The 14,200-nt window shown below is 46.2% G+C and overlaps 1 protein-coding gene and 1 long non-coding RNA gene across 4 annotated transcripts; one reads left to right on the top strand and one right to left on the bottom strand.

The window, feature by feature from the left end:
- Window positions 1–2,725: 2,725 nt before the first annotated feature.
- LOC141945198 (uncharacterized) lies at window positions 2,726–9,402 on the bottom strand. The gene is made up of 4 exons (XR_012629441.1): window positions 9,334–9,402; window positions 4,608–4,668; window positions 4,266–4,420; window positions 2,726–3,581 (listed from the first exon to the last, which is right to left on the bottom strand). It is a non-coding gene; the product is annotated as an uncharacterized LOC141945198 (long non-coding RNA).
- Window positions 9,238–13,467, top strand: METTL21A (methyltransferase 21A, HSPA lysine). Of its 3 annotated transcripts, none has more exons than XM_074872945.1 (3): window positions 9,238–9,496; window positions 11,022–11,133; window positions 12,193–13,467. In XM_074872945.1, exons 2-3 carry the CDS (start codon window positions 11,049–11,051, stop codon window positions 12,588–12,590), a joined length of 483 nt encoding a protein of 160 aa, XP_074729046.1. In that variant the 5' UTR covers window positions 9,238–9,496; window positions 11,022–11,048; the 3' UTR covers window positions 12,591–13,467. The 3 variants fall into 3 exon arrangements, with proteins under 3 accessions (XP_074729046.1, XP_074729047.1, XP_074729045.1); XM_074872946.1 differs by lacking the exon at window positions 9,238–9,496 and adding an exon at window positions 9,507–9,859 and having other exon boundaries at window positions 11,022–11,125; window positions 12,106–12,512; XM_074872944.1 differs by lacking the exon at window positions 9,238–9,496 and adding an exon at window positions 9,539–9,859.
- The last annotated feature ends 733 nt before the right edge of the window (window positions 13,468–14,200 follow it).

The following is a 14,200-nucleotide window of genomic DNA, read 5'->3' on the forward strand; positions in this document are numbered from 1 at the left end:
GAGTATTTTTCCATATCTGTGCATGTTTCCCTGTAGCTGCAGTAATGAGGAATATTCATTTCCCCCTCCATTTTGGCAAACTAACTCTTAAAATCTTGATACAGATCTGATTTATCAGGATAATATGACAAAACCTGTTCCTGTGTGTATTTTCTGCAGAACCAGGTGATCTTGTTAATAGGTATAGCCTGAGCAACACCCTGCAGAGATGAAATACATTATCTTTTATTTACACAGCTTAGTACTCTATTGACTTACTGCTACAGCAATATACTGAATACCATCTATCATAATTTATTACTGGTCCTGGTTCTCTTCCTATTTTCTGTCTTGTCTTTCTACTGTTTTGCTTGATTTACCCCCGTGAATCATCAGTTTCCATTATAAAAAAAATCAATTACTTTGATGTACAATGGGTGGCACATACCTAGTTCCCCATTTTGCATAGTAAGTAGGCATTTTGGATGGCAGATCTTGACAATAATGAATACATAAGCTGAAAATAGCTTACTACGGACTATTAAGATTCAACCCCTTTTCCTCCTGCTCTGGGAAAAGAGGCCTGTGCCACAGGACCCTCAGTTACTGCCCCTTCTCTCTGAGCAGGGCACCCAGTGGGCAGCAACCCCCCCTTGCTTACAGACACCAAATACTGTGCTTTTACATAATCTGTTGGACTGAACTGTTTTCCACCCTTCTTGAAGCATTTCCCACCAGTTGCAGCATTCACCCCCCGCCCTGGTTTCAGGGCTGTCCGGGTTCACCAAGGCTGTGGCCAGGGTAGGGCAAATCCCAGTGTAAATGACAGTGCAAGGAGGCTAGGTCAGTTTTATTGATCTCTCCTGATTACAGCGCTGGCCCATAAAGATTAGTAAGTCCTATTGCAGAGCAGCAATAATGATGTCCCAGGTAATGGGGGAGAATCACTGCTACCCCCAGGTAGGAGCCAAGGGTAACGCTGGCAAGCACCAGTCCCACCGATGGCAGCATGCTGTTTCTGCACCTCGCTTGGGAAGGACACTCCAGCTTCGAGGTGTGCTGGGTGAAAACTGCCATAACAGAGAGACCTGCAAGTGATGGAAATGGGATTCATGGGCGTGTTTGCTTGCTTGGTTCAAGCCAGAGGCAGACACTTGGGAATAAGCCTGGTCACAAGCTATGGCCTATTCTGAATGTGGCTCGAACCTGTATGTTTGCAGACAAAATTCAAACAGATCAGAAAGAACTTCTCTCATCCTCTGCACTGGGCAAACACTTCTTAAAATGGTGAAAGCTTTTTCTTATGGGATGAGAAAACAGTCTATTGCCCAGCTTTAAATGCATGCAGTATTTGTAGTCTGGATTAGCACTGAGCATTCATGCCCAATTAACCTCTTAGGGATTACGTTTAGTTTCATTGGAACACTGCCTCAGCACTGCATTTGACCAGGATAACTCAGGCAAGGAGCACACGGACCAAAGTCCTGAACTTTAGGTGACTGTGATCCTCAAATGAGGGCGTTCTGGGTTTTTTATTTATCTCTCTCTCTTGTTTCAGTTGCATACCTAACACATTTCAGTTGCTCGCTGTGGGGAAGAAGGATCAGCTCTCAGCACTGTCCTGAGTCGGCACATAAAAATATCCCCCTCCCAGAGCACTGGCTGGGCCCTGAGCACAGAGCAGAGCAATGCAGTGGGAGCTGCCGCTGCACTGCAGCCAGCAGCCGTGTGCTGTGCCAGGCTCAGCTCAGGGAGAGCATCCCCTCTCCCACCTGGCAGCTATTCCCCACCGAGGCAGCCATGCCTTAATATGAAGACATTACCATTTCCCGGCAAGCGGGTTACAGCAGGTTTTCTTGCAAGGTGCTGCCCAGCTGAGCCGCGGCGGGCAGACCAGGGATTTGAAGAGCCCAGAGCATGGACGGATGCTGTCAGGGCAGGGACACAGGCCCTACAGCTGCCAGGGGCAAGATGCACCTCTCTGGAAACCAAGGGTAGGAGTAACTTCAGTAGGGTCCCTAGGTCTGTTCCTCAAAAGCATACTGCATCTTTCTCCCAGGGAACAGAGAGGAGCAGAGCAGCTTTTGACTTGTTCTGGCATTGTAGGTTTGCTTTTTTTTTTTTCCCATCCTGAATCTTGCTTTTATGAAGATAAAAAGTAATTCTCTTGCATTTGTGTTCACAAAGAAAATGTGACCTAAATGTAACCTACAAAGTAATAGCTCAAGGGTACTGACTGCCAAATGGATTCCATCAGGTGTTAATGCCAGAGTGGATGGGAGTTTATAAATTTGACACTTAATGTCACTATTCCCTAAAAAGAGTAAGTTTGTTATACAGGCCTTCATTCCTCCTCCAAGCTCATGTTTAACTTTTAATAATGCGTGGTGGGGAGAGAGTATGTTTGCTTTAATTTTCACGAAAGGGAAAGCAATTTTCCAAAATGTGGGAAACAAATCCTAATTTAAGCCCTCTGGGGAAGTTGCTGTAGTCTCTGGGAGAACTCCACACAGCCTTTAAGGAAGGCCAGGCTGGATCCTGAAACAAAACCTAAGTCAGACCATGATGGCAGCCGAAGAAGGAGCAACCTATATTCCTGAGTTGCGGAGATGAAAAAGACCTATGATTTATTCTGAAAATACAAAGGACCAGATTCACTTCTGATGTGAGTCTAATAAGGTCAAAGGATCTATACCAGTGAGGAACGTACCCTGCCAACTACTGAATGCAGCTTCTGAGCTATAAGCTTAACTCTATGTATAATTATTTGCAGGGTGCATAATAAATGAAGGCTGCCAGGCTTGACAGGACTAATGTTAGTGCTACCAGCTGTGTTTTGGCTTGTGGGCTCACAGTGGAAGGTAATTCTGTCTCTTTACTTGGCCTGTTTGCCCCTTACATGTGAGCCGCTGTCTGCTTGTGTTCAAAGGAACTCCACTTCTCAGACAAGTCCTTACATTTCCTGCGATGGTTACTTGTAGGTAGATTTGTGCATGATTTTATTTAACTCCCTCTCCAAAAGCTTAGCACTTGCGTTCATAACCACACAATCAATCCTGTAGTCCCTTGCTTCATGATGCAAAACCAGGCTTCCCTTCATCCATGAGCAGCAGTATCCCTGAGAGGAGATGTCTGAAACCATAGTTACCAGCTCCTACCTGAATAACGACTCTTGAAAAATTCCCAAACCAAGGGTATGTTCTTGCCCACACCAACTGCAAGAAGAAGCTGCGAGTCTCCTAAAATCCTTGAAATTAATTGTAGGATTTTCTGTAAGCCATCTAGCTTCACAGTCACTATCTGTCCCAGACATGGAGAATGGCTCCTTGCAAATGCTTCACAGGGCCAAGAATCTTACATCCTGTAAATTCTGCTGTTATCTTCACCTTGACTTAGTACTGCACGTGCCTTTCCAAGGCCATGTGCCTCCTTGCTTGTCTGCAGGGCGATAGCACCAGCTTTGGGATGTGTTTTGTTCAATTTCTCCCTTCTTAGAAAGTGTCCCAGCTGCAGGAGGAGTGCCTTCTGATCTTACTCTCAAGCAGTCAGTCTATGGATAACTTGGAGAAGAGCCAGGACTTTGTCTTTTCCTGGAAACGTAGCTGCAGGAAGAATGAATCACCAGGTTGAACCTGTATAACCAACTGAAAACAAAAGCTCAGACTTCTGTGTCTCACTGTTGCAAATAATGGGGGGAAAAATAGGCATCCTGTTTTGAAATCCACTACCAGCTGACAGGACAAAAATATTGCACGCGTGATTGTCTTTTGAAGCTGACAAGTAACATAAGACTATGGCCATTTAAGGGAAAAAGCCTGAAGCAAAACAGTAGTTAGGGAAATAGAAAATTCCAATGGTTTTGGGGAAAAAAGTAACCAGTGAGGTTTGTTCAGAATGCACAAGGTGGATTTTTAGCAGCCCTAAATTTTCACACTTCTGTAAATCTTCTGTATTACCCTTGGCTAGTGGTGAATACATGCAAACCAGAGCTGGGAGCCTGGGCTTCATAGCATACGGACAGACTGCAGTGCTGGTGTCATTGATTAAATCCGTCCTTTTGTCTCTGCAGCAATCTAAGATGTCATTACAGGCAATGCAGAGGCTTCTTGGCTAGCGTGCGAGCATCTGGATCACCGCAGGGATACCAACAGCACAAACATATGGGAGTTAACGTTTCTTTACCTTAGCTTCTCTTTTCTGATCCTACCTTCATTTTTCCTTAAGGTAAAATAAAACTAGCTTCCCAATTATCAAAGGCTAAGGTAGAGTTAATGGAGACTTAGTACCTGAGAAGAGAATTCAAGATGTGCTGAAGCCAAGAAAGACGGAGGCCTGCAAAGCTGTGATTTGTGTGCTCGTGGGCAGAGAGCTGGCAGAACTACTATTCTGATGTACCAAGTGTTAGAAGCAGCTGGTACTGCAGGTCATGGACACAAATTCCCTATGAGGAAAAGGAAAATGCTTTCCAATATTTTAACAGAAACATTAACATGGATGCATGACTTCATTCAGAAAAGTCAAATTGGATGTGTAAGCCCTGCAGTAAGTTTGTTTAGTGCAAACTTCTAAAGGTTTAATTCCAACCCTGGACCACTAAAGCCTGGAAGGAGGCTCTGAGGAGCACTTACTATTGGCTTTAAGGTATCTGAAACTGCTTAGACTTGACTCTTGCGTCTTCTTCATTGTCTTCTAAGGAGTGGAGAAGAGAAACACTGTCAATACCATTACAAATAACACTAAACCCCCCACATTTTTCGTAAACTTGGATTCTGCTTGGTTTTAAAAGGTAACCTTTGCACTGAGGCACATGCTCTTGCATCTGTATGGATGCTATAGCCTTTGTCTGCCTGCCCATATAATTGTTTTTAAATTTTTTAAAATTAGTTGTTAACTAGTTTTAAATTAATACAACGCATTGCTTGCAGTGTAATTTCCTCTCCAATTATGTAAACCTGCACCTATAGAGCACATCAGAAATTTGGCCACCTAACATTAAGCCCCTAGATCCATACTCAGACTCCATAAAAGGGTGTTTTTTCCAGCATTTTACCCCACCCTAGTATCCCATGTGCCAGACACATGTGTTACCCTGGCCTACAACCATCAACCAGCTGCAGTGACTACAGAAGCTGCTGGCAGAAGAAATCACAGCACTGCACCATGATTTCCCTACCACAGCCCCACGCTCACCAGAGCACTGCTGGAGCAGCCCTTCCTGGTATCCACCCGTGTGCAGACCGATGCCCGCTCACGCATCAGTCATGCTTCGGTGGTTGAGGGACTCTCCTGTCACAAGACCCGACATGTGGCATCTTATGGCCTGGAAGTCTATTGACTGGAGATGTGGGTAAGGTCTGTGAACATCTGAAAGTGCAGTGTTAAGTGGAGGAGGTTTCCAGCAAATGAAGTGCAGCTGGAACTGCAGTGGTTGCTTGAGAAGAGGAGCTTACTCATTTTGCTTTTTGTTCCTTAATTAAAACTTCAGAATAATGTCAGCTTTCAGACCTGCAAGGTCTTTGAGAGATCAGTCACATAATTCCATGAAAAGCTAAGTGATCTTTCTGTAACAAGACATTTTAATAAATGTGGTGATTATGTATGACAGTTTATCGAGATGTGAGGTTGAAGGCGTGAATGTAATGTTACTGACGGGAACTATTCCCTCTTCAGCGGCTCCAGAAACTTCCTGCGTTTCAGCTCAAGCACTTATGAAATTACACATCTTCATATTTTTTTATCATTACTTCCATTGTTTAATGTAACTCTGTGTCTAAAGGAAATGACATGCTAGATCAGACCATACATTTATTTCAATATTGAATATTTTTTGCAAGGATCTTGCTGAAGCAGCAAGTTATAAGGTCTACCGATAATCTGTCAGTTTCTGCAGAAACTTAGGTTTTTAATTCATCCCGTTGGATTCAAAGATGATCCAGATCAGTTCAAGCTGAGGCTGTCTTGATTCTGCAACTGCAAGTTGTCATCAGCCAAATTAATCTCTGGTTTATTCCCTTTGTATTTAACAGCAAGTGATTCACTGCCCCATCTATCTCACTGGTGTGGAGAATCTGGAAGCTACTGCTGAAGATGAAAATGTAAAAACTGTTAAATCATTTCACTGCTAGTCATTCGAATGGCCACTTACGGTGATACTTAAGGAGAAAGACTGCTTTCTTTTCCAGGTTTTCCACTAAGCTTTGTGTTAGCTTGGGTTCATTTAGTTGATGAAAGCTCTCAGCAAAATAGATATTTGTCCAAACTTTACTTTAAAGACAGGTTCTGTATTTCAGTGGAATGACAACCAGAAGTAGCTGCTATTTATTTAGAGAGGAAAGGATTAAACGTGTACAACCAGAAGTTTCTGCACAAATGTAGAACAGAACCATTTGGAATAAGGCGTTGCTGTCAGAGGGTTATCAACAACACAGGTTTCTAGATAGTTTAAAAAAAAAATCAGATAGTTTCTATTTATACCTGCCTTTGCCTTGGTAACCAGAGACTGCGTGAGGGATGCAGTATTTTCCCCACATCATGGGTGGCTTCAAAATCCATGCACCGCCATGCGGTACATGCAGTGTCTGCAGAGCTATCACAAGAATTGTCACATTCATTTCTAAGAGAGGATTTTAAATATTAAGCAGGAAAGAGAAGATTTCAAAAAGGGAGGTATATTAGTATAGCTTCAAAATAATTTGTACTCATTTCTGTCTCATCTACTTGATTCTTTGATCTTCTATTACAAGGACCATTACTCTTAAACACTTTTTCTTAATTACCCAACAAAGCTTATCTGCATCTGAGGTAGCAGAATTTACTTATAATTGGACACATTATGCCTGCTCTATCAAGTAGCTGAATGAGATAAGAATGGACTTGGTGTTTCTTTATACTTTAAGTCATTCTTGCTTACCTTAAAATCAGCTATTTCCTACTTTGCAAGTTTATCTGCAGCTTAGGTGTCCTTATAGCCTTCTGCAGTGTTTAAAAGCTGAACCAGACTATGTTGTTGCAGCTTTACTGTTGTGCTAAGCTCTAGCCCTGCTGGGAGAAAAAGCATTTCAGATCTGGGCAACTGTTTTAGCCATCATTATTTGTTGTTGTGTTTTCCTTATCCTTTTACTGTCAGGAAGGGTGAAAGAAACCAAGTCTCTTTCTCTGTCACTATAATACCTGGGTACTGTATCTTCTTAGAAAATGGATGTGAAAAGGGGAAAAGCGGGTAAATATAGGCATAGAATGAATATGGGGAATCAGGGCCCTTACTGAACTTCTAGTGGACTTGCTTCCCTTTTAATAGCTTTAATCCAGTTATGATCTGAAAAGTAATTTCTGATCTGTCTAAGGCTCATGGAAAGCAGTGCCACAGTAACATTAGCAGGGAAGAAGGGAAAACAGTCGTGGGAAGCAGGGCAGGATTGGTAGAGAACCTGCTGGGCTCCAAAGATATTCAGGGATATCTGACTTACAAAAACATGTTCTTGGGATAAAAGCACTCACTGCAGTATCATCTTTGGGAACAAATGTATAAATTTTCACATACAGCCTTTTTTCACTCTAGTTGCTATTCAGCCAGACCCTTGGTCTTACGAAATACTGCAGGGGAAGAAAAATGATCTAGGGGGGAAAAAAGGAGGCAGTTGGGAGCACTGGAGCCCTGCCACACTCCTCCACATCTCGGTTGGAGATCCCAGGGCTGGCATGTGGTGCAGGAGGTGGAGGCGAAAGCTTTGTGCCATTTGGGAGTTTCCCTCCATTTGCCTCCATTTGTTTAGGCACAGCATAAGTGATTCAAAAACTCATCCAAGCAGAGTTCTCATTTCAAGTGTAATCACTCTCATTGCTTTTCCCACACTGCCTATATAAATAATTTAAAAAATAATCGAGATAATAGCACAAGCAGTTTCAAACTCTCAAAAGCAGTAGTGGCAAGGGACCAGCACTTTAGGACATAAAACCACATTAAGCTGAATCATCGCACCCGCTCTGGCATGTTTATAAGGAGAAGTCTAAGTTGCCATAAGACGTGTATGAACTGGTTTGGGGCAAGTAAAATTCTGGTTTCCATTCCCCTACAGTAGAACCCTAAAAACAAGCTCTAGTTCCTGCTACCCCTGTGCAGCCTGTAACGCTCCTCCACAAAGACTTTCATGAATCTTGAGCCACTCTGTTGAAATGAACAGCTTTTAGAGTAACCACATTTGCTTTTGTCTGCCAGTCAGATTTGCTGCTCCCTGTGGGAAAGAGTGGGGATGTTTTCTGGAGCTCGTTATGCTCCCCAACTTTGAGGGCTGGCCTTGCCCTGTCAGTGGTGACACTGGGAGCTGCCGAGCCACACGGCCACTGGAGATGGATGCTGCTCCCCTGCCCTGCTCCCCCACGTACGAGCCACTGGTGATGGATGCTGCTCCCCTGCCCTGCTCTCCCACGTACAGCCCTTTGTCCGTGAGGCCTGGCTCCTCTTGGGCTGAGGAGCACAGCTGGAGGTCCTGCACCTTTTTGCAGAGTATCTGCAGCATTGCCTCCAGGCAGCCAGAGCGCAAGTGCTGCCAGGACGCTTCTCTGGCCCTCCCGTGGCCTTTAGCAGTCTTTGGAGAAAGTTCAACTAACTGGAGATGGAGACACACAAAGGAGAGGAGCACTGTGTTGTTTTGCCAAACAAGAGATTAAACGGAGCCAAAGGTAAAGAGAAGCCCATGCACAAACAATGCTGCAGGAGCGTTCCCGCCACACCACCAGCGAAGAGCAACTGTGACTTTACTGCCCTGGTCAATGCTCTGACCGGGATGCACTGAGATGCACAAGAACTGTCGTGTTTCTGCAGCGGTTACCCAGTCATTGAGGCACCGCTTCCAGGCTGGTGGTGAGCACTTGCAGAGACAATGTTCACCGTGCCAGCAATGGAGGATGAGGCCGGTGGGCTGCACAAACACCTTTTCTTTGCAGTGACTTCCAAAAACCCCTGAAACAAACGCCAGGAGCCGGGAACCACAGAGAGGCTGCGGGGACAGCAGACAACGTCCCACAGGGCGTTTGCACCTCGTGGCACACAGGTCTGAAAATAAAGGAAGCCCCGGGCCCAGCCTCCGGCAAGAAGCAGCGCGAGGCTTTCCCCCTCCGGGGTGCCCCGAGGTCCTGCCAGGGACGGGCAGAGGCACAGCCGTTACCGGCCAGCGGCCTCCCCGTGCCGCACACCGCGCTGCCAAGCCCGTGATAGCCGGCACCAGCCCCGGGCCGCCGGCATGGCCCCGCCGACCGCCGCCGCTTGCCTCCTGCCCTGCCCCCGCCGCCTCCCGCCGTGGCTGAGGGGCAGGAGCGCGCCGGAGACCTTCCAGCCCCCGCCTCGCCCCTCTTTACCCGGGGCTCGATCGCCCGCCCGGCTCGCCGGGAGAGGCCGCTGGGCGCCGCCGGCTCCACCGCCATTCCCCGACCGGGCGGCGGCGCGGAGGCCGCACCCGCCCCAGGCCGCGGCGCTGGGGGCCGGGCCGGGAGCTCCGCGGCGGCCCCGGGCCTGCGACGTGTGAGTAGCGGCCGGGCCGGGCGGCGAGGGGCCGGGCCCGGGCGAGAGCCGGGCCTTTCCCCGCGGCGGCCCCGGGCCTTCCCCTGCCCTCGGCCCGGCCTGGGGCGGCGGCGCGGGACGGGCCGAGGGGGAGCGAGGCGCCGGGCGGGCGCGGAGGCGGCGGGAGCGGTGAGCCGCGGGGCCGGGGGCTGCGCCCGGCGGCCGGCCGCCGGCGGGATGGCCTTGGTGCCCTACGAGGAAGGAGCCGGCTGGGGAGCGCGGCAGCTGCACAGCCCTGCGGCCACGTACCGCTTCGCCAGCCGCACCATCCGCCTGCGGCAGGACTGGCGGCGGCTCGGGGTGGCGGCGGTGGTCTGGGACGCGGTAGGTGCTCACACCGGGTGGAATATTTCCGTTCTTGATGGCTTCCTGGAGCGCTTGCCCTAGCTCTCCGAATCACCTTAGAAAACTATTTAAAATCTTTTTTCCTGTAAAAAGATTTTCCTTTTTTTTTTTTTTTTTTTTTTTTTACAAAAAGAAAACGTTAAACCCTACTTTAACTTTTTTTCCCCCCCTCATAATTATGAGATCCTGGAGGACTGCAGGGGAAGCGGGCCGCATTTTGGCACCTTGCACAGCCAGTGCCAAAATACAGGAAATACCCCGAATAACTCACAGAACTCTCACCCATTTCTTAACAGTGGCTGCTGATGTTTGTTTAACGCCCTTCAGAGTACAGCATGGATCCTGCTGCTTGTAGCGTCAGGAAGGACTGCTGATAGACTTTATCTTGGGGATAAGAACCATCCAAAACAGAAGGGTTTGTGGCAGGCCCAAGGCTGCAGGGCAATCGGTCACAGTACTGCTGTAAGAATCCCAGGGCTTTCCATCAGTCAGGTCTCTGTTTGGGAGGGAAACACACAAATTGCACTTTTACCTCTAGCTTGAAAGAACAAGCATAGCAGTTTTAGCAAACCCCTTGAGCTGGTGCGCAGGGCTGTTGGCCTTTCCTGACATCGGCTTTGACAGAACTTGCTACGGAGAGTGCACCTTGCCGAGGTCTCTGTAAAATGCAAGATACATTATTAGATACAAACAGATGGAAGTGTTAATACTTCACTTTCCCTGTGTCCTTCCTGATGGCATGCCAGTGTTGGGCAGAAACCTTTTGAAATACCACACAAGATACTATGCAACCTTATACTGGACTTTTGCAATACTGTGTTCATTCACCAGTGTTTGACACCCCCCACCTTTTCCTTTCCAAATGCAATTCTTTCTGCCTCCTGCTATGGGGATTCATGAAGCAGTGTTGCCACATCTGAGTTGCAGCCTCTGTGGATCTTTTTTCCTTTTGCCTGTCCTCTATAAAACTCATAAAAAGACCACACATGCATACAGGAGGTACAGAAGGGCTGAATGAAGACTTGCTGCAGACCTGAAGTGTCCGACCCTTCCCATAACCTTCTCTCTCAGTGTAAATCAGCCAGTGTTCAGTATGACTGAAATGAGCCCTGTGCTTAATTGCCCTTGTCTCTTGGTTTAGGCTGTTGTCTTGTGTGCTTATCTGGAGATGGGAAGCACTGATCTCAGGGATCGGTCTGTGATTGAGCTGGGAGCCGGAACTGGATTGCTGGGAATAGTGGCCACGTTATTAGGTAAGAGCTTTTTTTTGTTTGTTTAAAGCAATTTACAACTGTAGTAAAATTGGCACTTTTACATCTACATGCCTGGTATAGAAGTTAACACCAAAGCTACATATGTGAACTGTGGTGTTTCCTGTCTGAGTCATCTTCCTTTCTTGTTAGACTTCAGAGCCCACTGCGTTATTTATTGTAGCGATGGTGCCACTGCAGTTTACTTTATGGTGGGACCCTGTTAAGGCTGATGCCTGTTACCATGGTACTCAGCTCAGCAGCATTCAGTTCTGCAGCTATTCTCCCCCAGGGAGCAAGTGCTGTGCTTGCCATCTTCCACTTGTCCTCGTATGCAGCACAGATAAAGCTACAGACTGAAACCACTCTCTGAGCTTGCGTAAGCCTTGTTAGCCTGTCTTGCAGACAGGGAGACCAAGGTCTGGAGAAATGAAGTCATTTGCCTGTGATGTCTCTGTGGCTGAGGTGGGGACGGGGTACTATGTTAAGTTTGTGCTAACTGTCCCAGGTTAACTTTGTAATTCATTCAAAGCTCCAGTGGCTGTGGAAGGTGCCTATTGAAATAATAAAACCAAAACAGTTTGACAAAATACAATCATGCCATTCAAAATCACACAGGCATAACTTCTGTCTGACCTGTGAAAGAAGCTCTCTAGCTGCCTCTCTCCTACTGAACAAATACAGAATTGGAGCAGGTTAATTTTAACAATCCCTGTAATTTACTCTGTTGTCACCTATGGAAAGGCAGAAAGTAAGTCCTCTACTTTCATGTAGTAAGAAAAAGCTCCAGAAAACACTTTTGGTTCCCTACCCAACTTAATCTTCATGTGGAGTAAACTTTATATTGTTAAGTGACTGACGAAAGGTAGGATGTGTGTAGATAGTGGGGGTTTTGCTTGTTTTGTTCTTTTTTGTTTGTTTGTTTTTAATCAGGCAGCTCAGGGAAGTTGTTAATGTTTAACAGGAACTAAGGAGCCTGCTTGACTTAGAGCATTGTATTCCAAATGCTGTATTTATGGACATCGACTGTTTGTCTGAGACATATATTCCTGTACTGCTTAGGGGCTCGTGTTACCATCACAGACAGGGCGGCAGCGCTGGAGTTCCTGGAGTCAAACGTACAGGCTAACCTACCTTCTGAACTACGTCCCAGAGCTGTGGTGAAGGAACTGACTTGGGGAAAAGACCTGGGTAACTTCTCTCCAGGCGCATTTGACTTCATCCTGGGTGCAGACATCGTTTATCTGGAAGAAACTTTTGCAGAACTGCTTCAGACGCTGGACCACCTGTGCTCAGAGCAAACTGTCATTCTTCTTTCCTGTCGCATCCGCTATGAACGGGATCACAAATTCTTGAAGATGCTGAGAGGCCGTTTCTCTGTATATGAGGTCCACTATGATTCCAGTAAGGATGTTCATATCTACAAAGCACAGAGGGGTAGTCGCAAGGATGACTTTTGACTCTGTGCTTTGTTAGTAAACCACTGATGCTGTTCAATCCTCCCCTTGTTTCTACTCAATACACTTGTTCCTAAGCATATAATTGCAGTTGTGTTATTTCACTGGCTTCTTGTTCTGATGGTCTTGTCTGATCACTTGGTCTGATACAGCAAGGACTGTACTTCTGTTCTGCATATTAAACCTCTGCTTCATTTCTCAGTAGAGTTGTGTAGGATCTTCCACTGACTTATTATCAAATGTAATTTTTGAGACTGATTTAAGTTGCAGAAATCTCCAGGCATCAAAAATGTCATCAAAAGACCTGTTGGTTAAAATCAAACCTTTCTGTGGGGAACTTAGAAATAGATTAGAGTGGGGGTTTTTTCCCCTTATCACTTCCTTAACTCTAGAAAAGTAAAAGTGGGTGAAATATAAACTAAGACTCCAGCTCTAAATGCTTTAACTCCTCAGGCCTTCTCCATCTTAAAAGTTGTGGTGAAAGAAGCCACTTAAAGGGCAAAGCCAACAAAAGCAGCTGGTATAAAGTTGTTGTATTGCTGTCACTGCTGAATTGAAGAGGCATAGGGAAACAATAAGATCTGTGTGTGTGGGTCAGTTGGGAATCAATATTGCAGAGTAAGCTCAACTTAGAAATCAGTGGTGTTTTTACCTGACTTGCAAGCATGGAGGCTATACCTGCAATACCGAAGCAGTCGTGGTTCTTGGGTTGTCCCTAACAAGGTAACTTTCCCTCGCACAGATCAAGGCTTCTTGGACCAGATACACATCCACATGTGCCAGCAGAGAAAGTGAAACAAGGAGACTCAAAGTGTTCTTTAAATATCAAATCAGTCCTTGACTCTCAAAGTACTGCTAAATAAATTTCTACTTACTGCCTTTGTTTGTGGCTCACTCTGTCTCTGAGAGCTGTTATGTAGAGGAAAGGGTGCTGCTATAAAGGCTTTGTAGCTGGGGGAGTATTTATTCTTGTATTACTTGGGACCTTGGGCCAGTGTCTAGATTTCAGTGTGCTTTCTGTGCACAGTGGTGGTTAAATGCTACCTTGAGACTGTAAAAACATCTCTGTGTGTTTATCCCACAAGATTCTATGTGAAAGATGCTGCAGCCTGGAATCTGGCTTGCACTAGCAGCAGACTTCCTTCTCTTTCTAGTGGTGGAAGAATGAAACTGGTGAAAACAATGGGCTAACAGAAGATGGCTACACTTCTAAATGCAGGAATTGCTATAATGTGGAACTTTTTTTTCTTTAAACTTAACTTACAAAGCCCCAGAGTCAGGATCAGGCTTTAAGTGTGTGCATGTCTTTGGCACTGGCAAGAGCAAACACCAGCAGCTGCTTGGGCCATGGACGTCAGGAGCTCTTTATTACTTCTGCTTCCATCATACTTCCTAACTGGAAAAGATGCAGGGTGTCTGTGGTCCATAAGTGATGTGCAGACTGTAATCAGGAAATGACACAGTTATCATTACAGCTCTCATCAATGAGGCCCGGAGGTCTTGTGCTTCATCCCTGGTGCATCTCTCATGTTTTCAGCTAAGTTCCTTCTTGGCTCTGGACTCAGCCTGAGAGTTGCTGCTCTGAAACACAGTATCCTCAGAAGCCACATGGT

Source organism: Strix uralensis, chromosome 6 (assembly GCF_047716275.1).
Source record: "Strix uralensis isolate ZFMK-TIS-50842 chromosome 6, bStrUra1, whole genome shotgun sequence".
Lineage (NCBI taxonomy): Eukaryota > Metazoa > Chordata > Aves > Strigiformes > Strigidae > Strix > Strix uralensis.

What these genes read in the sequence shown, in the direction of transcription:
- METTL21A (XM_074872944.1), top strand. Translation starts at nt 9,713, where the DNA reads ATGGCCTTGGTGCCCTACGAGGAAGGAGCCGGCTGGGGAGCGCGGCAG. An exon ending in CGGCGGTGGTCTGGGACGCG is followed by an intron (nt 9,860 to 11,021) that starts GTAGGTGCTCAC and finishes CTCTTGGTTTAG; the next exon opens with GCTGTTGTCTTGTGTGCTTA. An exon ending in AATAGTGGCCACGTTATTAG is followed by an intron (nt 11,134 to 12,192) that starts GTAAGAGCTTTT and finishes TGTACTGCTTAG; the next exon opens with GGGCTCGTGTTACCATCACA.